Genomic DNA, 20,468 nt, shown 5'->3' on the forward strand with positions numbered 1-20,468 from the left:
TGTAGTGATCGCTAATGACGTCTCGCCTCGTGTTTCGTGTGTCTTGGATCTCAAGCCGCGCGGTCGTAGTATCGATCGAGCGTCTTGGCGGGAATGCGCTTCAAGAGCTCGCGCGGGAAAATTCTAAGCAGCGACCACGCGAGGTCCAAGGCGTCGTAAATGTTCCGTCCTTCGTTACCCTGATTGATGAACTTGCGCTCGAATTTGTCCAAGAACTCGAGGTAAAGCAAATCATCGGAGCTCAACGCTTCTTCGCCGACGACGGCTTTCATAGCCAAGGTGTCTTTGCCGATGGCGTAGTTGGCGTAGAGCTGGTTGGAGACTTCGCCGTGGTCGCGACGCGTCATGCCTTCGCCAATCGCAGACTTCATCAAACGACTGAGCGATGGCAAAACGTTGATGGGTGGGTAGATTTGTCGGTTATGCAACTGGCGGTCGATGTAAATCTGCCCTTCGGTGATGTATCCCGTCAAATCTGGAATCGGGTGCGTGATGTCGTCGTTCGGCATGGTTAAAATCGGCAACTGCGTGATTGAACCTTTTCGTCCTTTGATTCGACCCGCTCGCTCGTAAATCGTAGCTAAATCGGTGTACATATAACCAGGATAACCTCTTCGCCCCGGGACTTCCTCGCGCGCCGCGCTGACCTCGCGCAAAGCGTCGGCATAGGAAGACATGTCGGTTAAAATCACCAAGACGTGCTTCCCGCACTCGTACGCCAGGTATTCCGCCGTCGTCAAAGCGATGCGCGGAGTGATGATTCGCTCAATCGTGGGATCATTCGCGAGGTTCAGGAACAAAACAACTTTCTCCAAACTTCCAGTCCGTTCGAAATCACGACGGAAAAAGTTTGCCGTCTCCAGGTTGACCCCCATCGCCGCGAAGACGATGGCGAAGTCGTCTTCGCCCGCCGACGTGCCCGCGTCTCCCCCCTCCACCTCTCGCCCCTCATCGTCCCGCCGTTTCACCAATCCAGCTTGTCGACAAATCTGCGCCGCAATCTCGTTATGCGGCAAACCCGCCGCACTAAACAATGGAATCTTTTGTCCTCGAGCGATGGAATTCATCACGTCAATGGTCGATATTCCCGTCTGTATCATCTCCTCCGGGTACGTCCTTTCGCTCGGATTGATGCTCGCCCCTTGGATATCCAAATATTTCTCCGCCATCACCGGCGGTCCACCGTCGATGGGATTCCCAGATCCGTTAAAGATCCGTCCCAACATATCCTCGCTCACCGGCGTCTTCAGCACTTCCCCCGTAAACTCCAACTCGGTCCTTTTCCCATCGATCCCGCTCGTGCCTTCGAATATCTGCACCACCGCGCGTTCACCATCGACCTCGAGCACTTGTCCGCGCCTGAGCGTGCCGTCGCCGAGCTTCACGTTGACGATTTCGGCGTACTTTGCGTTCGAAACTTGATCTAAAATCACCAGCGGACCCGCGACGGCGCGCACGGTTCGATACGTCAGCTTCGGGTCGATCGCATCGATCGCGTCGATCGTCGCCTTCGCGGCGGCGATCTGCGTGCGCGCGAAATCGCTCGCGAGCGCGTCCGCGGGCGACATGACGTCGGTTCGCGCGCGCTTCGCGGTGTGAGGTCGACGTCGCGCGCGCCGCGCTCGACGCGTCCGACCGACGACGCGCCGCGCGCGCCGCGCGCCGCCGAATCGCGTCGACCGAATCGCGCGCATCTTCTACGTCGATATTATTACAACGATCGCGCGCGATCGTTCCCTCGCGCGTCGCCTCGCCCGCGTCCCGCGTCCCGCGTCCCGCGTCTCGCGCCCGCCCCTAGTTAAAGTACAGCTCCAGATTCATCCCGTCGTGAATCTCGTAATCGTCCAGCGTGATGTGATCCTTATAAATCGTGTACCACTTCTGTATCCGTATCTTCTCCGGCCGCGTCCCCGTCTGCGCGGCGACGAGTTTCTTTAAATCACCGATGGTGTCGTCCTCGCTGCGCCGTCGAAACAAACCGCGCGCGCGTCAGTCGCGCGTCGCGCGCCCCGTCGGATCGTCGACGCACTTGCACTTGACGCGTATCTTCTTCCCGAGTCGGTCGTTCAGCGTGATCTCGATCATCGTCGCGCGCGCGAGTGTCGTTCGTTCGTTCGTTCGTTCGTTCGTTCGTTCGTTCGGCGTCGCGTCACGTCGCGACGCGGCCGTCGCGCGCGTCGCGCGTCGCGCGATGTCCGGCGCGTTCCAGGCGTACGAGCGCGTCGTCGCGTGCGCCCGCGGCGGCGGTCTGCGCTGGGACGAGATCGCGTTCGTCGCGCGCGGGTCGGGCGAGCGCGCGCGCGTCCCGGCGCGCGACGACGTCGAGGCGACGATCGACGCGACGTGGGCGCGCCGCGGCGCGACGGTGTACGACGCGGCGAAGTTTCGATTCGCGAGCGCGACGACGCGCGACGCCGACGCGACGGACGGCGCGATCGCGCGCGTCGAGTGCGGGCTGACGGATTACAAGACGCTGCAGGGGACGAATTTGGCGGCGAACTGGGACGCGTTCGCGGCGACGAAGACGAGCGACGACGCGACGACGCGGACGACGTCTGGGTGCGGACGAGCGAGCGCGGCGATTGGAACGGCGGCGCGGTTCGCGCACTACGGCATGGCGCTGGGGAATTGCGTGTGCCTGCGGGCGAGCGATGGGAAATTTTTGGCGTTGCGTCGATCGCGAGACGTCGGCGAGGCGCCGGGGGCGTTGGTGTTTCCGGGAGGACACCCCGAGCCGAAGGACGTCGGCTTCGACGGCGACACCGACGCGATGGATGTGTCGAGGTACATGTTCGAGAGCGCGCTGTCGGAACTTCGCGAAGAACTCGGGGTGGACGAGGAGCGCGTGCGGCGTCTGCGATGTCTCGGCGTGACGCTTCGCGTCGTCAACGCGAGGCCGTGCGTCGTGTTTTACGCTCGAACGGCGTTATCGTCGGACGAAATACTGCGGGATTTTTATCCGAACGCAGAGCACGCGTTCGAGAGCACGCGCGCCGTGGCGCTCGCGATCGATGAGTTTGATCGTTCCGCTATGCCGGGCGACCACGTCGGCGCGCTCGATTTCGTCGCCGTCGCGCTCGCGCACGACGACGGCGCCGTCGCGCTCGCCGACGACGACCCGCCCTGGCGCCGTAGTTCATAGAATATATTGTTTGCGTTTCAGTCGTAGTCTCTTTCATCGCGCGCGCGCCGTTCAGCGCGCGTCGAACCGCTTCCGCGTCGTCGTCGCTCGTCGCGCGCGCGCTCGATCCTCGGGCTTCGCGCCGGACCTCGAGCGCCATCGCCGCACTCCTCGATGTCTCCCGGCGCCGGAGCCGCCGCGCCCGCGCGAACGCCGACCAAGCGTTACGCGCAAGACGGTCTGCTACCCCTGAACCACGCGCGACCGCCGAAGACGCCGCAAAACGCGGAAGATGGCGCGCGATCCAACACCGCCGCGGACGATCAAAATCTAAAGTCGCCCGCGGATGACGCGACGAACGAACCGAGCGTGCGCGACATCGTGCGCGCGAACGCGGAAAGAGCGGGGGCGCGGCTGCGCGCGGAAATGCAGGCGAATGCGCGAAGGGAGGCGGCGAGCTCGAGCCAGACGCTGGAGGAACAGCACGCGCGGGTGACGGCGTTCTTGGCGACGCACCCACACGCGGGACCGTCATTAGACGCGCACAAGCGCATATATCAATTGATAGAGGGATTTCCGACCGTGAAAAAGATGATGGATCGCTCGCCAGGGTTGCGCGGGATGCTCGGGAGCGAACGAGGATTGGCGGAACTGACGCGCGTGTTGTCCAACGGAGGCGAAGGCTTGGCCGAATTGGCGCAAAGTTTCGGGAGCTTGGATGCGAACGAGAACGGGCACGCGAAGAGTGCGGATGATTACATCGCGGATTTAAAGATTCTGGAGCAGGCAAAGATTGAGTTGAGGACGTTTCGCGAGCGACAGGAGAATTACATCACCACCGGTATGGCCGCGCCGGTGGTGGCGCCGAGCGCCGACGACGACGAGCAGTATTTATTAAGTATCGCGAGACGCGGGACGAACGAAGAAACACCGTCTTATATCGACGTGCATCTTCGCGCACAAGCGACGAACATGGATACCGCGGTTCCTTTCGTCATCGCGATTGTAGGCTCGACGCTCGCCGCATTGGGCTTAAATCTATTTTATTTCTTGGTGTCTTTTGTCACGATCACGGCGTTGATACTCGTGGCGCACCGACATGCGAGTTCGCAAGTGACGTACATGTACGGCAAACGAAGGATAGGTACGTCGGCCGCGATGACTGTGCATGCCATAGTGCTCGCGTGTGCGTTGCAGTTTTTCTTTGTGTACGTGCCGTTGTTCTTCGGCGTCGCACCGATGACGTGTTTGATCACTACTTTTGAGTTTGTTTTCACGCCCTGGTTGTTTTACAAAACATATGTTATCGGTCCGGGCTTCGTGCCCACCGGTGTGAGTGATTTTGCGTCGTGGGCGGCGACGATGGAACGCGTGAGCGCGACGCAGGGTGGATCCTCGGTCGCGGAGAACGCATCAAAGATGATGATCAACAACCGATATTGCAAGACTTGTCACTGCGCCAGGCCGCTGCGGTCGAAGCACTGTCCCTTCTGCAATCGTTGCGTGGAAAAGATGGATCACCACTGCCCGATTACGATGACGTGCATTGGTGCGAGGAATCAGCGCTGGTTCTTCATGGCAGTACTCTCGATGTTCATCGGTCAGTGTGGATTTCTGCACGTGAGCCACCTGTTTTACAGGATGCTCGTTGATATCGAAGCTCCGCGCGTCGGTGGCACTGGATTTATGCCCACAGTCGTGACACATTTTTACGTCGTGTTCAACCGCCCGTTCGGCATGATTTTGTACGCGATTGCTTTCTTGTTCACGATTTACTGCGCCGGCATCCTCGTACGCATGTTCATCGGCGTCTGCGTGAATCTCACAGTGAACGAGATGGAAAACGCGGCAAGATATGAATATCTCCAATCGGGCGATCCTGATCGTCCGTATCGCAACGTCTTCGATGCCGGGCCGCGGATCAATTGCATTCAGTTTTGGCGCGACACCGATAAAAAACGCGACTGGGACGGATTTTACGTCGCCGCCAAGGAGAAAAAGGCCGACTTACCCGTGGCGCCAAAATTTAGCTATTCTTGGTTTCACAGCACCGCACCAAGATTCTTGCGCGCGGTGTTTCAATTTCACTCCGATACCGTGCGATCGCACGGTCACGGTCACTCGCACGGCCACGGTCACTCGCACGGCCACGGCGACGAATGTCAACACGACCATCCGCACTCACTGAACCACCCGGGCGACAGCGCGGTGTGAGTGCGCCAATAGAAACTGATAGCGGGCATAATAAAAAGAGATTGTGTAATGACGACCTAATACGTCGCGCACGATTCACTCGATTCACTCGATTCGCTCGATTCCCCGCCGCGCTCTGCTTTGCTGTATCCGCTCGTCTCGTACGCGCGCGGCCGCACATGTCGGCTTCGAAACGTCCCGGCGCGCGTCCGCGTGCGCACGCGCGCCTCGACGATCGCACCGCCTTCGCTTACGACCTTGAGGCTGCCAATTACGACGACGACGCGAGTAAGTACGGCAAACGTCGTCGTTCCAGTCGCCATGGATTTGCCAACTGTAATCAGTTTTTGAACACTCTGCGCGCGCTATTCGCGCCCACGAGTCGCGTCAACGTCGCACGTTTATGCTGCGCGATCGCAGTGACTGTATTGCTCGCGCAAGTGGCGTCGAAATCGTCGGAGACGGCGTCGCCGACGCGCGTGGGTACGGAATTAGATTTGGGTTTGCTGCAGGTTGAACCTCCAAAGGGACGCCGAGGCGAAGCCTTGGCGCCGAGCGCGACGAAACGATACGCGAAGAGCGCGGATGATTTGCGACGAACGAACGGAGGGTACAGTAGTGGTGCTCCGCGGAACAGGGCGAAGCTGATCCCGCGAATCGTGCATCAGACGTTCAAGTCGCGCGGGACGCTCACGGAGAAGGACAAGGCGATGATGCAGACGTGGCGAGCGCAGAATCCAGAGTGGGAGATACGGTTCTACGACGACGAGGACTGCACGCGGTTCGTGCAGGAGCATTTTCCGGATTATTACGATGCGTATGCGGCGTTGGTGAAGAAGGTAGAACGGAGCGATTTCTTTCGGTATTTGGTGATTTTGAAGCACGGCGGCGTGTACGCGGACATCGACACTGAGTGTCGAAAGCCTTTGGATGATATGATCGATGCGAAGGACACACTGATCGTCGGCTGGGAGAACGAGTTCGAATCAGACGCAAAGGCGTACTCGAGACACTTCGTGCGAAGACGACAAGTGTTGAATTGGGCGTTCGCGGGCGCGCCAGGGCATCCCGCGCTCCTCGCCGTCGCCGAACACATCAACGCTGGTGCGAAGCGAGTGTTCACCAAGGCTTCGAATCGTAACACGCTAGAGCGTACGGGACCGGGTGCGTTTACTGATACCATCATGTCGCACTTTGAAGGGCTTCGTACGGGTGGGAAGACGTTTTGGAACGTTCGAGTGTTGCCGAAAGTCGTGCTCGGCACGCATCCGCTCGGCGAGGAGGGCGTGAGCCAAAAACACCCAGACGTCGTCATCGCGCACAGATACTCGGGTGGGTGGAAGAAAAAAACTGGCTGGAATGGGAAGAGGCGCTGGTATGACCACATCGCGATTCTCTGGCACTCGATCATGAGCGATCTTCCGGCGTACCGCGAGAAGCTTGCGGCGCGAGACGAGCACTTTCAAATGCCCTTGGTCGATCCGAAGAGGGAGTACCCGGTGACAGCGCTCTGGGAGCCCGCGTTCGATCTCATGACGCCATTGGTTGGCACGATGGAGGAAAACGACGCGTCATCAAAAAGCGAGCATCGCAGCGCGGAAGGGTACTGGTTGACACTGTACGGTAGACCGAAAGTGGTGACGCACAGCCCTCTGCGCGCCGGGCAAAATCCGGCGGAAATCCTTTTTGCCGGTTTGGAGCGACACGCAGGGAAACACATTCCTGAGCGCGCCGTCTTTATTGATATTGGTGCCGGTTTAGGGTATTATTCCAACGCAGCCGCATCCCACGGGGACGACGTGTACTCGTACGAGTGGGATGAGACGTTATTAGCAAACTTTAAGACGTCAGTTGAGTACAACAACTTTGGCGACCATGTGAAAATCAGCGCGGATTTGGGCGAATTGAAGAGCGGCGAGGCGTTTAGGGATATGCTTCTCAAGACGAAAAAGATAGACGCCATGCGTATCGCAGGTCGAGGGTATGAGATGGACATTTTAGACGGTTTCAAGATGTTTGTGGCGGCGGGTGATTTTCCTATGGCGTTACTTTTGGAGATGCGCCCGGCGCTCATTGAGGCGTCAACAAAGCATTCGACCGAGGACATCATCGCCATGTTTCAGTACTTGTGGAGCAATGGCTACACTGATATTGGGCACGTGGGTCCGGCGTGTGATGGGCGGGGCGTGCGCAAAATCAAGACAAAAGGGCTTAAAAGTCAGTTTGAGAACACGGCGTGGTGCAGAATCGACATTGCGAGCGTCAAAGGCGTCCTCAGCGCCATGAGCGAGGATGAGTTTGAAACCATCATCATGTTCTCAGATAGACATTGAATCGTTTATTTATTTATTCGCGTTGGACTATTGAGATAAGTCGTGCGCGCCTTCGCCGCGCGTCGTTTGAAACTCACCTCACGGCGTTCGGCGTCCTCCATCGCGCGTCGCCGCCCCTCCTCCGCGCGCGCGTCCGCTTTAAGTCTGCGCGATCTTGCGAGTTCTATCTCGTTTCGACGCTGCTTTCTGACCTTGTTTTCGACTACCACCTTGTGTGGCGCGATCGGAAGTGCGACGATCGCGTCGGACATCTTCTCTGGGGGGCGCAGCGTTCGTGCGGCTTCGCGAAGTTGATCGTCGGCGACCAGGCGCAACGTCTGATACACCTCTTCCTCCCACGAGCGTCCTCGCCGACGTGCACAATCGAACGTGCGCGCGCACTCTGACTTGACGTGTGCGCACGTCGCATCGCGATCGTCCGAACACTCGCTCTCAATGCGCGCGAAGACGATGGCTTTGAGCGTCAACGTCGCGAGCCCACTCGCTGGCGCGCAGTCGAGCTCGACGAATCCTCGCAACAAGCGAAACAATCCACCGCGAGCGAGGCGCGCGACACTCGGGGCTGGATCGCGACACACGCGCGCGCATACTCTGATGACGTCTCGAACGACAGTTTCGTCGTCACCCGCGACCGTTGCAGACGCTACGCACGCGCACGCCGCCTCGAGAGCCGCGGTCAACGCCGCGAGGCGAACAGCGATGGGTCCGTCAAGGTAGCGCGTCGCACTTTGCACGCGCTCCGCCAACGACGCATCACATTTGTCAATTCCTGTAATCGCTAAGATGGCACCATGCATACGAAGACGCGCGGACGCGTCGCGTTGTGCCGCACAACTAAATCTTCACACCGCTGCGTTTATTTTTACATGCGTCGTCGTCGTCTCAATCGTCTATCCATGTCATTCGTTCCTGATATCGCTCAGGATGTTTTCGATATCATCCTTCGTAACGACGCCATCGGCGCCCTTTTGCGCAGCCAAACCGGACAGTCTCTGCATGAGCTTATCCTTGAACCCGGCGAACGCGCTCGCCATGTTCATCTGCTGATTCATCGGAAGCGTGGCGAACGCCGCCATCGAGGCGTTTTCCAAACTCTCTCCACTCGCCGCATCGAGCGCACCTTGCGCCTCCAATATCTCCCGCATCGTCGTCGGTACGTCCGCGCCGCACCCATCGCCCTCGCACTCGTCGTCATCGTCATCGTCGTCGCCCTCGCGTCGCCAACGAAACACCCCGTCCTCGTCGGCGTGCGTCAGCTCGCGCGCCTCTCCGCTCAGAAACGACACCTTCCGCAATTCCGCCTCGAACCCATCCCGCGCGTCGTACAACAACGCGAACGCCGTCCCCGCCTTCGCCTCCCCCTCCGCGTCCCCTTCGCACACGACGCACGGCCACCACGTCACCGCGACTTCGGTTTCGTCCTCGTCTCGCGCCTCGCCGTCCTCGCCCCCCTCCCCCCGTCCCGGTTCCACCTCCCACTGCACCTCCAACCGATCGCCCGCGCGCACGCGCCTCCCGAACCGATCCACCGCCACCTCGACCGCCGCGCGTCCGTCGCTCGCCGCGTCGTCCGCCCTCGCGCGCTTCACCGCCGCCCCGTCGTCCCTCGTCGCGTCTTCGCCATCCTCGCGTTCGCGTCGCACCGTCGCGCTCGACATCCTCGCGCGGTCCTATCGCTCGCGCGTCGCGCTTCGGTCGTCGCGTCCGTCCGCGTCGCCGTCGCCGTCGTCGCGCGTCCGCGTGTCGCGCCGCGCGCGCCGCGCAACCATCCGTCGCGTCGTTCGAATCGCGTTTTGAAATTTGAATTCAAACCGTCGGTGCGAATGCGAAAAAAACGCGATACGAACCGTCGCACCCCTATTTTTTTAGGGTCGCGCGAAACGACGCTTCGCGACGCTTTGCCGCTTTGCCGCGCGTCGACCGCGACGCGCGACACACGACGACGACGACGACGATGATGACGACGACGACGACGACGACGACGCTGACGACGCTGACGACGGCGACGCGAGGGACGGCGCGACGCGCGACGCGAACGGTCGCGCGCGTCGCGCGACCGACTTTCGCGAGGGCGACCGCGGTCGGCGGGGCGTCGCGGACGCGAACGACGCGCGCGCGACGGGGCGGCGCGGTGGTGACGCGCGCGGACGCGCTGGCGCCGCCGGCGGTGTTCGACGCGGCGTGCGCGGCGAGCGAGAAGAAGAGCGCGCAGGCGCCGACGACGACGCTGACGCTGGGGTTCGCGGCGGGGGCGTTGATTGGCTTGGGCGCGCTGCTCATGACGTGCGTGGGGGGGGCGTCGCCGGCGTTGGCGGCGAATAATCCCGGGTTGAGCGCGTTCGTGAAAGGCGCGATCGGGCTCCCGGCGGGGCTGACGATGGTGATTCTGACGGGCGCGGAGCTGTTCACGGGGAACGTCTTCGTGATGCTGAGCGGGGCGCTGAACGGCGTCGCGAACGAGCGTCAAGTGGCGCGGTCGTGGGCGCTTTCGTACGCTGGGAACTTTGCGGGCTCGGTGTTCATGGCGTACATGGCGTACACGGCGATGACGGCGGCGTCGCCGGCGGCGAGCGCGGCGGCGGTGGGGATCGCCACGGCGAAGGCGTCGCTGCCGTTTGTCGCGGCGTTCACCAAGGGCGTGTTGTGCAACTGGCTCGTGTGTCTCGCTGTTTGGGGAACGATGGCGACGACGTCGGTGGCGGGGAAGATTTTGGCGATCTTTTGGCCCATCACCATGTTCGTCGCGCTCGGTTTCGAGCACAGCGTGGCGAACATGTTTTTGATTCCGCACGGGATGCTCCTCGGCGCAAACGTTTCGTGGGCGCAGATGATGACGGGCAACATCATTCCGGTGACGCTAGGGAACATCGTCGGCGCCGCAGTCTTCGTCGCGGGCGTGCACTGGCTCGCGTACGGTAAGAAGTGAAAGATATTTTGATCGTTCGATTCGATTCGCAAGTAACCCCTGGTGTAATTAATTTCAACGACGACGATTTCTATGACTGTACGAGGCGCTCTTCTAATAGCGGATGATGGCGTCTTCGGGATAACCGAGCGCTTTCAGCGCTGGAATGCACGTGTCTTCCTCGAACGCAGGTGGCCCACACATCACGGCGATGTGCGACGAACCGTTGGACGGGAAGCCGTGTTGTTGGATGATGGGCAAACTTATGCGCCCGTACGTGACGCGATCCGAGCTCCACTCCGGGCCAGTCTTCCTGTCCGCCGCCCACGTCTCCTTGGAAATCATGTAGTGCACTTTAAACCGCCCCTTATGCTCGCGCTCGAGACGATCGAGGGTATACTTCAATAGCACATCGTCTTCCGTTTTGTTGGCGTAAATGAAGGAAAGTTCCGTTTCGTCCTTCTCGTCCGCGAGAACGGCGACGATGAGTTGCAACATCGGCGCGACGCCCGTGCCGCCGCCCAAGAGCGTCATCTTCTTCACCGGCGGCAAGTCTTTTTTGTCGATGCTAAACAATCCCTGACCGAGATACTTGATGTGACCAACTGGGCCTTTGACGTCAATCTTGTCACCCTCGTTGAGATGGTGAAGGTATTGTGTCAACGCCCCGCCCTCGGGGTACGCTTCGTGGACGTCGGAATAATAAATCTTAATCACCAGTTCCACAGCCCCAAGGGTGCCGTTGAGCGAGGAAGGCGTGTACGCGCGCATCACCTTCTTGCCATTCCACTCGCCTCGTAAATATACATGATAACCCACGGGCATACCACACTGATGCTCGTCGCTTTCGAGCTTCAAACGCAAAAGAATGGAATCGTGCGACAGCGGAATTTTGTTTTCAATCTTGAGCTGTAACCATTTCTTCGGGTTCAGCCCGAGTGGAGCGTTTTCGGGCACGATATGCTTTGCACCCGCCCACATGCGATCGAAAGCCGCCGCTTCCGCGGCTTCACCGAGTAACATCTGGCCGAACGCCTCCTTGTGTTCTTCGTAAAACTTGACGAGATGCACCGGGCCACGTTTGGGCATCGCCGGGAACTCACGCCTGGGCTCGGTTTCGACTCGCTCAATTTCGACCGACACATCACTTGAAGCCGCCTGATCTTCCGCACTTCCGACGTCGCCGATATAAAAAGGTTCGAGCTGCTTCCAAGCCTTGGCGCTGTGCACGGCTTCGAAATCCTCCGTGGTGTCTTCGCCCGCATTCATGGTAATACTCGCATTACCTCCCGGATGCAGACCTTCCTTCAAGTACGCGTTGACGTCATACACCTTACCTTTAACGACAATCCAGCAGTCGTCTTCAGTGTTGTGTTTCTCCACCTCCTCCATGGTGATGTATCTGACATTTTTCTTCGGCGCGGCGGCGACGACGGGCGCTTCGTCGGCGGCGTCATTCTTCTGCGAAACTTCTACTTTCTCCGTGTTTACGATCGTCACTTGCACTTCTGAGGCACTCGCACCCACATGCCGTTCTTCACCCGCTCGCGCGGCTTCGAGCGCTTCGATCACTGGCTTCCATCCGCCGGCTTCGTTACCCATCCAGCCACCCTTGAGCGCGCCCGGCTCCGTCGGATGTTCGCATCGAATGTACTTTTGTGCTCTATCGCTCAGCGCCGCGACCGACAGCTTCACGCGGAAGTAGCAATTATTGCCCATACCCATGAGATTCCACGTAAAATCTCGCGGCTGCGTGTTGTTCGCTTCGTCCCACGCCCGACACATCACCTCCTTGGCGCTCGCGAGTTCGACGGTGGCGACGTCCAAATCCCAAAAGATCCAGCACCAGTGCTTGCCGTACATCGTCGGTGCGAATGGACGACGAATGTTGGCCAATCTCCAGGTGTAACCACCGTCAAGGCTCACCTCAACGCGCGTGATCGCGCGTCCTCCGCCCGTGTACGCGTACCCTTTCACTTCGTACCGCTCGCGGTCGAGCGGCACGCACTCGTCGTGCGCGGGCGACGCGATGGCGCTGTTGATGTTGAGCTCGTTGAAAATGTACTCCGGCTTCTCCCACCAGTTTTGCTTATCCGCCATCGCCGCGTCCACGCCTGGAGGCATGATGCGGTTATCGCGGAAATGATAAAAGTTGTCGCTCGGATGCTCCGTGACGCGAATCGTCGTGAGGTACTTGATCATTCTGCCGCCGATGTAGCCGGGGATGATCAAGCGCACGGGAAACCCGTGATCGGGTCGAAGTGCCTCACCGTTTTGCGCGTAACACACCATGACATCTTGCGCCGGGTCGAGCGCCTTGCTCAAGGGAATGCTCGTTCCGTACGTTCCATCCTTACCCTTCGGCAGCTCCCCCTTCGGTCCCTCAAAGCACACAAAGCGTCGCTTCGCCGTCACCTCGGTCACCCCGCACTCGGCGAGCAAAATCCGCAGCGGCACCCCGGTCCAGAGCGAGTTCGACAATCCAGCCGCGCCCCATCCGAATCCAATCGTCTTTTCATACATATTCTGCTCCTTTCTCCGATTTCCCGCGCACACGAGCAAGCACGGCATCGTCATCGCCGGCTTGCGCAACAACGCGTCCATCCCGTACGTCCTCCCCTTGCCCGAGTCGCTCACCTCCACCCTCACCTCGTGCGCGTCCCACGCGATGTTCTGCGCCGCCCCGTGATTCCTGACGAAGTGCAGCTCCGCCGGCGTCACGCTCCCCGCCTCCATCAGCGCTCGCAGCGGAGGCTCGCAGTTGAACGGGTGCGTCCCCGTCAGGCGCACCAGGCTCGGGTGTCTCGCCACCCAGTGATCGGGCGTGTTCAGGTCGCGTCCGTCCGCGCGCGCGCCCTCCGCTTTGGCCCTCGTCAGCGCGCCGCGATGTCCATCGCACGCCAGCAGCGCGCGCTGCACGTCGACGTCGTCCATCGGCAGCGCGCGCGGTCCCGCGCGCGCGCATCGCCCGTCCTCGTTTCCCTTGACGCGCGCGCCGCGCGCGCCGAACGCGCCCATCGCGACTCGCGCGCGACGCTCGACGCCTCGAAACGCTCGACGCTCGACGCGCGTCCTCGCGCGTCGTCCGTCGTCGTCGCGTCGCGTCGGAATCTGCCGCCGCGCGCGTCGTCGCGTCGTCGACTCGACGTCGTCGACGTCCCGCCGCGCCGGTTCGACTCCGCCGACGTCGCGACGTCGCGGTCGGCGCGACCCCGACGCGCGCGCGCCGACCCGACGGCGCGATCGCGCGAGTCACGATTCGTCGCGCGCGTCGTTTTTTTTTTTCTCGCCGGCGTCGCGTCCCGCCGCGCCGCGCGATCGGTCGACGCCCCGGCGACGGGTCGCGCGACAAAGCGTCGCGAAGCGTCGCGACCGCCGACGCTTCGCGTCGCTTTGACCTCGTATGGGCAAACAGTCACACGCGTGTGTCGACCGCGCGTCCGACGCGCGTCGGCGCCGCACACCGCGACGCTCGGTCGCGAGCGCGCGCGCGTCGACCTCCGGACGCGAGCGAACGCGCTCGAGCGCGCGGCGCGTCGAGCGACGCGAGGGCGCGTCGAGCGACGCGAGGACGCGGCGCGAGGGATCGCGGGACGACGACGACGACGATGGACGCGGCGCGAGGGACGGCGACGACGGCGACGACGGTGAGGCGCGCGGTGCGGGCGCGCGGAGGACGCGCGGTGCGCGAGACGCGCGGCGCGCGGGCGCGGGACGCGCGACGAGGGACGCCGCGGGCGGTGGTGGAGCCGGAGGGGGCGTCGGCGGGCGACGCGTCGGCGTCGGCGTCGGCGGGCGACGCGTTGAAGTGGCAGGCCGAGGACGCGGCGAGCCTGAGGGCGCATAACGAGGAAGCGATCGCGAAATATGCAAACTTTCCGGAGTTGGATAAGCCGGACGCGCACGTGGCGCGAGATGCGGATGGGTACTACGTCGTGAAGGAGGAGTGGCGAAAACCGACGAATCCCTTTGAAAAGTTGAAGCTCGCGAAGGATCCGATGCGAGAGTTGATCGGGATGAACGGGATCGAGGAGATGGCCAAGGCGAGCGCGGCGGATTTCAAGGCTTGGGACGAGGCGTTGAATGACCCGGACGAGACCGATCAACGACCGAAGTGGGCGGGTTTGTTTCATCGACGCAAAGGACACTACGGGCGATACATGATGCGACTCAAGCTTCCGAACGGACTCATTAACTCGACGCAGATGCGATATTTGGCGAGCGTGATTAAAAAGTACGGCGAAGATGGGTGCTGCGACATCACGACGAGACAAAACATTCAGCTTCGTGGGGTTGAGTTGAAGGATGCGCCCGAAATCTTGCGCAAACTCGAAGAGCTCGGTATGTGCTCGTTGCAAAGCGGGTTGGACAACGTGCGCAACGCGACGGGGAACCCGCTCGCGGGTTTTGATCCGCAAGAAATCGTCGACACGCGACCTTACACGCTCGCCATTCAAGATTACGTCACCGGTGGTGGGCGCGGGAATCCAGCCATCGCTAACTTGGGGCGTAAGTGGAACGTGTGCGTCGTCGGCAGCAGCGACTTTTTCGAGCATCCGGACATCAACGACTTGGCCTTCATTCCAGCGATGAAGGATGGCAAGTTCGGATTCAACATGATCGTCGGTGGCTTCATATCTTCTCAGCGCGCAGCGGAGTCGGTCTCTCTCGATGCGTGGATCCCTGAGAACGAGCTTGTCGCCGCGACGCACGCCGTGTTGACGACGTTTCGCGATTACGGCCATCGCGGCAACCGCCAAAAGTGCCGCATGATGTGGCTCATCGACGAGATGGGTTTGGAAACGTTTCGCACCGAAGTTGCGTCGCGCATGCCAACGGGAGACTTGGCGCGCGGCGCCGAAGTGGATCTCATCGACCGAGAGTCTCCGCGACGCAGTTACATCGGCGTGCACGCGCAAAAGCAAGAGGGCTTGAGCTGGGTCGCCGCTGCCGTGCCGGGCGGACGTATGCAACCGGAAGATCTCGCGGAGATGGCTGATCTCGCGGACAAGTACGGCGAAGGTGAGATTCGACTCACCGTCGAGCAAAACTTTATCATTCCCCACGTGCCGAACGATAAGATTGACGCCATTCTCCAAGAGCGTTTGTTTCAAGAGTACACGCCGTTCCCGGGCAAACTTGTGTCCAACATGGTGGCGTGCACCGGAAATCAGTTCTGCGGATTCGCGCAAATCGAGACGAAGCGACAAGCGCTCGAAATGGCGGAACACTTGGAAAGTTGCTTAGAACTTTCGAAGGACGTGCGCATGATTTGGACAGGTTGCCCGAACTCTTGCGCTCCGGTGCAAGTGGCGGACATTGGCCTCATGGGCGCGCAGGTGAAGAATCCGACGGGCGAGAAGGGCATGGTACCAGGGGTGAACATCTTCATCGGTGGTACCGTCGGGCCGAACGGCCACTTGAAGGAAGCGCCAGAAATCGCAAAGGTCCCGTGCTCAGAGTTGAAGCCGGTTCTGGAACAGATTATGATTGAGAGGTTTGGCGCGACGCGCAAGGCGACGCCGACGCCGAATCCGGGGCGAGCGTCGCGCTGGAAAATCAACAAATCTGCGCAGTATACCAAGGGTGTCCCTAAAGCCATGGGTAAGGCGACGCACATTTGCACCGGATGTGGTTACATTTATCAAGAGACGAAGAAGTTCGACGAGTTGCCGGATGACTACGTCTGTCCGTCGTGCAGCGCGCCGAAGTCCAAGTTTGAAGCGATGAAGCAGGAAGAGACGCCCACGAGCGCTCGCCCGGTCGTGGAGTACCCCGAAGGCACGCTCGCGACGCTGAAGAACGGCGAAACCGTTGAATTGAAGCTCGTTGAGAAGGAACAAGTGACGTCGAACACTGTACGCCTTCGATTTGAACTCCCGTCGCCGGAGCACATCCTCGGACTTCCCGTCGGGCAACACGTGACGGTGACCATCGACGGCGTGTCTCGTCCGTACACTCCGATCACGCGCGATGCGGACAAGGGTTTCATGGACCTTCTCGTGAAGATTTATGATCAAGGCGCGCTCACGCAAAAGCTCAACGCCGTGGCCGTGGGATCTACCGTAGCGTTCGAAGGACCGAATGGGTTGGTGACGTACAGCGCTCGCGGCGAATTTTCTACGCGCAATCCGGCGACGGGCTCTGTGGCGAAGAAATCATGCAAGAACATCGCCATGATCGCCGGTGGTACTGGCATCACCCCTATGCTTCAAGTCATTCGCCAAATCTTCAACGATGTCGGGGACACGACGCGGGTCAACTTGTTATTCGCCAACGTCTCCTCGGCGGATATTCTCTTGAAGAAGGAGCTCGACGAGCTCGCGAGCGCGCACAAAAACTTGACGGTGCACTACGCGATCGACAAGGATGAACCAAACTGGAACGGCGAGGTTGGATACGTTTCAGAGGAAATGATCAAGAAGTGCGACTTGCTGAAGCGAGGTGGCTTGATGGACAAATTGTTTTCATCCGCCGACGACACCGCGGTCCTCGTGTGCGGCCCGCCGGCGATGGTTGAGAAAGCCGTTGTGCCCGCGTTGGACGCACTGAATGTCTCTACAGATTCTCGAATTTTCTTTTAAGACAAAGCGAACAACTACATAGTTTACTCACAATTCATCAGCTCACGTCGTTTGTCATTTAAAATCAGTCGACGTCTAAAACATGTTGCGCGGCGCGCGACTGCTTCCGGCGTTCGTTTGCGCACATGAGACTCGATAAGTTAGGAAAGAAGAGGAATAAGAAAATTACAAGCAACGTCTCCGTAACAAGGACGCGTGTGCACGGTTCATCTATCTACAATTTGTTTTCCCGATGAAGTTGATCGCGTCGAAAGTCGCGCGTTGCGCGCTTACGCATATTGCGCTGCGGCGGCGTTTTGCTTCTTGTAATCGTACATCGTACCGGCAGTGGCGACGATGATAGAGAACGCGATGAAGAAGCTCATCGTGCCGACGAGCGCTTGCGGCAAGCGGTCGTAGGTGACGACTTCGAAGGTGCAAGAAGAATCGTCGCCGTATCGCACGTAGCCGCTGGAGTCCGATTCCAAGACTTGGATAAAGTACTTGGCCGGCGCGATGTTCAACGGGAGCGGGATGTCGACGTTACCAGTCGCCGACCCGCCCGTGATGCCCGCTTTGAGATAGTCGGCCTCGACCACGGTTTGCTTGCATCGCTTGTTCTTGTTGACGATGTCTTTCTTCTTGCGCCACGGCTTGGAGGCGAGTTCGGAGTCGTCGTAGCACAACTTCACCATCATCGTGTTCCCCGACGTCGTGGAAGCACCGGTCCACGCCACGTTGATGGAGTTCAAACCACCCTGCGCTTTCTACGAACGTGAAAAACAAATAATCAAGTCAGTCTTCGAATCACGAACGAAATCGCCAGCGTCGCCGCGCCCGACCCCCAAAGGACACTCGCGCCGGTCGAACGCTTATCCGCCCTCGCGTCGTCTCCGCCCGCGCGTCGTCCCCACGCCACCCACGCGTCCACTCGCGCGTCGAGCGCGCGCCCGAATGCGTTATTTCTCGCGCGGTCGCGCGCACACGCACCGAACCAGCCGCGCACGCCCCGCCGTCGATCGTCGTCGTCACGCCGAGCGTGTTCGACGACATCTCGCTGTACTTGGTGAACGCGTGCGCGCCGTCCGCGAGCATCGCCGTGGCGGCGAGACCACCGATCAAGAGCTTCTTCAATTCAACCATCGTCGTTCGTGCGTCGTTCGCGCGTCGTCGTCGTCGTCGCGGGCGCGTCGAGGAGTGTCGACATCGGCGCGACGCGCGGCGTTTCGGGACGCCAAGCGTCGCCAAAGGGCGACCGTTGGTGACCCTTCGTTCCAAGCGTCACACGGCTAAACATCGTTTATATACGCGCGTCGACCCGGTTTATTTTATTAACTATTACGCGTACGCGTGTAAGTTGTATTTTTACCTTGAATACGTAAAAACACGATGAGGGTTTCGTGAATGTTTTATGCGTCGTCGCGACGGGACGCGACGCGGTGCGACGCCGCGCGTCACTCCACAGCGCGTCAGCGAGCACGCCGCGACCTCGAATCGCGACAGCGCACGCGCGAAATGGCGATCACTAAAGAATTCAATGTCCCCGTGGACAGGTGCGTGTGGTTCGAGGCGCGCGCGAACGTGGGGGGGGGTTAAAGCGACGACGATGCGTCGCGGTTGTGTCGAAACGACGTGGTCGAATCGAGCGCGTGTGCGGTCGCGCGCGATGGCGACGCGGCGCTCGAACGCGTCGATAACGATGAAAGATATATTTGTTTATGCTTTCATGCCCGCGAGACTGACGTGTAACGCGCGGTGCCGTCGTACGTGGCCACAGCGAGCACAAGGCGATGAAGCTGAACGTCTTCAGCTTTGATCGCCCGCACCACTTGTCCTTCCACATGTCCTGGTTGGGTTTCTTCATCTCTTTCGTCTCGACGTTCGCGGCGGCGCCGATGATTCCGGTGATTCGTGAAGACTTGGGTCTCACGAAGCCGCAGCTCGGGAACGCTGGTTTGGCGGCGGTGACGGGTACTATTATTTGCCGCGTGCTGATGGGTACGGTGTGCGACCTCATCGGCCCGCGACTCGGTTTGTCGGTTATTCTTTTGGCCACCGCGCCCTTCTGCTTCGCCATGGCCATGGTGCAAGGCTTCGAAGGTTTCCTGATCTGCCGTTTGGGCATCGGTCTGGGTCTCGCCACGTTCGTGGCGTGCCAGTTCTGGATGTCTTGCATGTTCAACAGCAAGTGCGTCGGTCTCGCCAACGCGACCGCCGCGGGCTGGGGTAACTTGGGCGGCGGAGTCACGCAATTCTTGATGCCGGGCATCTACGCCATCTGCTACTCGGCGACCAACAGCCGTGCGTTCACTGCCTGGCGTTGGGCGTACATCTTCCCGGGCATGTGCCACACCGTAGTCGGTTTGATGGTCATGTACCTCGGCCAAGATTTGCCGGATGGTAACTACAAGGTGCTCACGACTTCGGGCGCGCTCGAAAAGAAGTCCTCCATGAAGGTCAACTTGATCGGCATGAAGAACTACCGCATGTGGTGCATGGTCGCCACCTACGGTTTCTGCTTCGGCGTTGAACTCACGATGAACAACATCGTCGCCGGTTACCTCTTTGATCAATTCGGCGTCTCCCTCTCTGTCGCAGGCGTGTTGGCGTCTTGCTACGGTATGATGAACTTGTTCGCCCGCTCCGTGGGTGGCATCATCTCTGACTGGTCTTCTAACCGCTTCGGTATGCGAGGACGTCTTTGGACTTTGTGGTCCACCCAAACGCTCGAAGGTGTGCTGTGCATCTTCATGGGTCTCTCCAAGGACAACTTGGGCGCCACCATCGCGTTCATGGTGTTCTTCTCCATTTGCGTGCAGGCGTCCGAAGGCGCTTCTTACGGTATCGTGCCGTTCATCTCCCGCCGCGCTCTCGGTGTCGTCTCTGGTTTCATCGGTGCTGGCGGTAACGCTGGTGCCACCATCGCCACCGCCGCCTTCTTCACCAAGGATTCCATTGAGACGTACGAAGGTCTCCAGTACCTCGGTTACACCGTCATCGGCGTCACCGCTTTGGTCATCCCGATTCACTTCCCAATGTGGGGCTCCATGTTCTTCCCGGCATCCAAAACGGCCACGGAAGAGGACTACTACATTCACAACGAGTTCACTCCGGAAGAAATCAAAGCTGGTCTCGCCGCTCCGGTCCAAAAGTTCTGCAACAACTCTCGCAACGAGCGCCCGGTTTGGAAGCGCGAGCAAGATGCGGTTGAAGCCTCCGCGTAATTCTTTTTTACTCTCGCGTCGCAAGAGTGCATCGTTTATAAAAAATCACCTCTACGTAGTGTGTAACATAACTCTTATTGCAAACTCTCCACGAACAGCCGACGTCTGGGGCGACGCGCGAAATTGATC

The 20,468-nt window shown here is 60.0% G+C and overlaps 12 protein-coding genes across 12 annotated transcripts; 7 read left to right on the forward strand and 5 right to left on the reverse strand.

The window, feature by feature from the left end:
• Positions 1–50: 50 nt before the first annotated feature.
• Positions 51–1,568, reverse strand: OSTLU_88387 (F-ATPase family transporter: protons (vacuolar); the record flags this gene model as incomplete). Its single annotated transcript, XM_001420058.1, has 1 exon — positions 51–1,568. The coding sequence occupies one exon, from the start codon at positions 1,566–1,568 to the stop codon at positions 51–53; it is 1,518 nt and encodes a 505-aa protein (XP_001420095.1).
• A 226-nt stretch (positions 1,569–1,794) lies between these two features.
• Positions 1,795–2,085, reverse strand: OSTLU_37980 (predicted protein; the record flags this gene model as incomplete). Its single annotated transcript, XM_001420059.1, has 2 exons — positions 1,795–1,960; positions 2,030–2,085. The coding sequence occupies 2 exons, from the start codon at positions 2,083–2,085 to the stop codon at positions 1,795–1,797; spliced, it is 222 nt and encodes a 73-aa protein (XP_001420096.1).
• Positions 2,086–2,191: 106 nt separating this feature from the next.
• Positions 2,192–3,142, forward strand: OSTLU_26054 (predicted protein; the record flags this gene model as incomplete). Its single annotated transcript, XM_001419879.1, has 1 exon — positions 2,192–3,142. One exon carries the CDS (start codon positions 2,192–2,194, stop codon positions 3,140–3,142), a length of 951 nt encoding a protein of 316 aa, XP_001419916.1.
• Positions 3,143–4,543: 1,401 nt separating this feature from the next.
• OSTLU_38073 (predicted protein) lies at positions 4,544–4,699 on the forward strand (the record flags this gene model as incomplete). Its single annotated transcript, XM_001419880.1, has 1 exon — positions 4,544–4,699. A coding segment is annotated over one exon (156 nt), but the record flags the coding sequence as incomplete, so codon positions are not given.
• Positions 4,700–5,493: 794 nt separating this feature from the next.
• On the forward strand, positions 5,494–7,647 carry OSTLU_26056 (predicted protein; the record flags this gene model as incomplete). The annotated part of the gene is made up of 1 exon (XM_001419881.1): positions 5,494–7,647. One exon carries the CDS (start codon positions 5,494–5,496, stop codon positions 7,645–7,647), a length of 2,154 nt encoding a protein of 717 aa, XP_001419918.1.
• Positions 7,648–8,546: 899 nt separating this feature from the next.
• OSTLU_17008 (predicted protein) lies at positions 8,547–9,305 on the reverse strand (the record flags this gene model as incomplete). The annotated part of the gene is made up of 1 exon (XM_001420060.1): positions 8,547–9,305. The coding sequence occupies one exon, from the start codon at positions 9,303–9,305 to the stop codon at positions 8,547–8,549; it is 759 nt and encodes a 252-aa protein (XP_001420097.1).
• Positions 9,306–9,593: 288 nt separating this feature from the next.
• OSTLU_25116 (FNT family transporter: formate/nitrite) lies at positions 9,594–10,649 on the forward strand. The gene has a single exon (XM_001419882.1). It carries the CDS (start codon positions 9,602–9,604, stop codon positions 10,571–10,573), a length of 972 nt encoding a protein of 323 aa, XP_001419919.1. The 5' UTR covers positions 9,594–9,601; the 3' UTR covers positions 10,574–10,649.
• A 17-nt stretch (positions 10,650–10,666) lies between these two features.
• On the reverse strand, positions 10,667–13,486 carry OSTLU_37938 (predicted protein; the record flags this gene model as incomplete). Its single annotated transcript, XM_001420061.1, has 3 exons — positions 10,667–11,550; positions 11,701–12,010; positions 12,080–13,486. 3 exons carry the CDS (start codon positions 13,484–13,486, stop codon positions 10,667–10,669), a joined length of 2,601 nt encoding a protein of 866 aa, XP_001420098.1.
• A 535-nt stretch (positions 13,487–14,021) lies between these two features.
• On the forward strand, positions 14,022–16,059 carry OSTLU_50765 (predicted protein; the record flags this gene model as incomplete). The annotated part of the gene is made up of 1 exon (XM_001419883.1): positions 14,022–16,059. A coding segment is annotated over exon 1 (1,899 nt), but the record flags the coding sequence as incomplete, so codon positions are not given.
• A 219-nt stretch (positions 16,060–16,278) lies between these two features.
• OSTLU_38305 (predicted protein) lies at positions 16,279–17,136 on the forward strand (the record flags this gene model as incomplete). Its single annotated transcript, XM_001419884.1, has 1 exon — positions 16,279–17,136. One exon carries the CDS (start codon positions 16,279–16,281, stop codon positions 17,134–17,136), a length of 858 nt encoding a protein of 285 aa, XP_001419921.1.
• A 269-nt stretch (positions 17,137–17,405) lies between these two features.
• OSTLU_17012 (predicted protein) lies at positions 17,406–18,258 on the reverse strand (the record flags this gene model as incomplete). Its single annotated transcript, XM_001420062.1, has 2 exons — positions 17,406–17,882; positions 18,106–18,258. 2 exons carry the CDS (start codon positions 18,256–18,258, stop codon positions 17,406–17,408), a joined length of 630 nt encoding a protein of 209 aa, XP_001420099.1.
• A 322-nt stretch (positions 18,259–18,580) lies between these two features.
• Positions 18,581–20,407, forward strand: OSTLU_26062 (MFS family transporter: nitrate). Its single transcript, XM_001419885.1, has 2 exons — positions 18,581–18,668; positions 18,893–20,407. The coding sequence occupies exons 1-2, from the start codon at positions 18,631–18,633 to the stop codon at positions 20,337–20,339; spliced, it is 1,485 nt and encodes a 494-aa protein (XP_001419922.1). The 5' UTR covers positions 18,581–18,630; the 3' UTR covers positions 20,340–20,407.
• The last annotated feature ends 61 nt before the right edge of the window (positions 20,408–20,468 follow it).

This window comes from Ostreococcus lucimarinus, chromosome 10 (genome assembly GCF_000092065.1).
Source record: "Ostreococcus lucimarinus CCE9901 chromosome 10, complete sequence".
In the NCBI taxonomy this organism is placed as follows: Eukaryota; Viridiplantae; Chlorophyta; class Mamiellophyceae; order Mamiellales; family Bathycoccaceae; genus Ostreococcus; species Ostreococcus sp. 'lucimarinus'.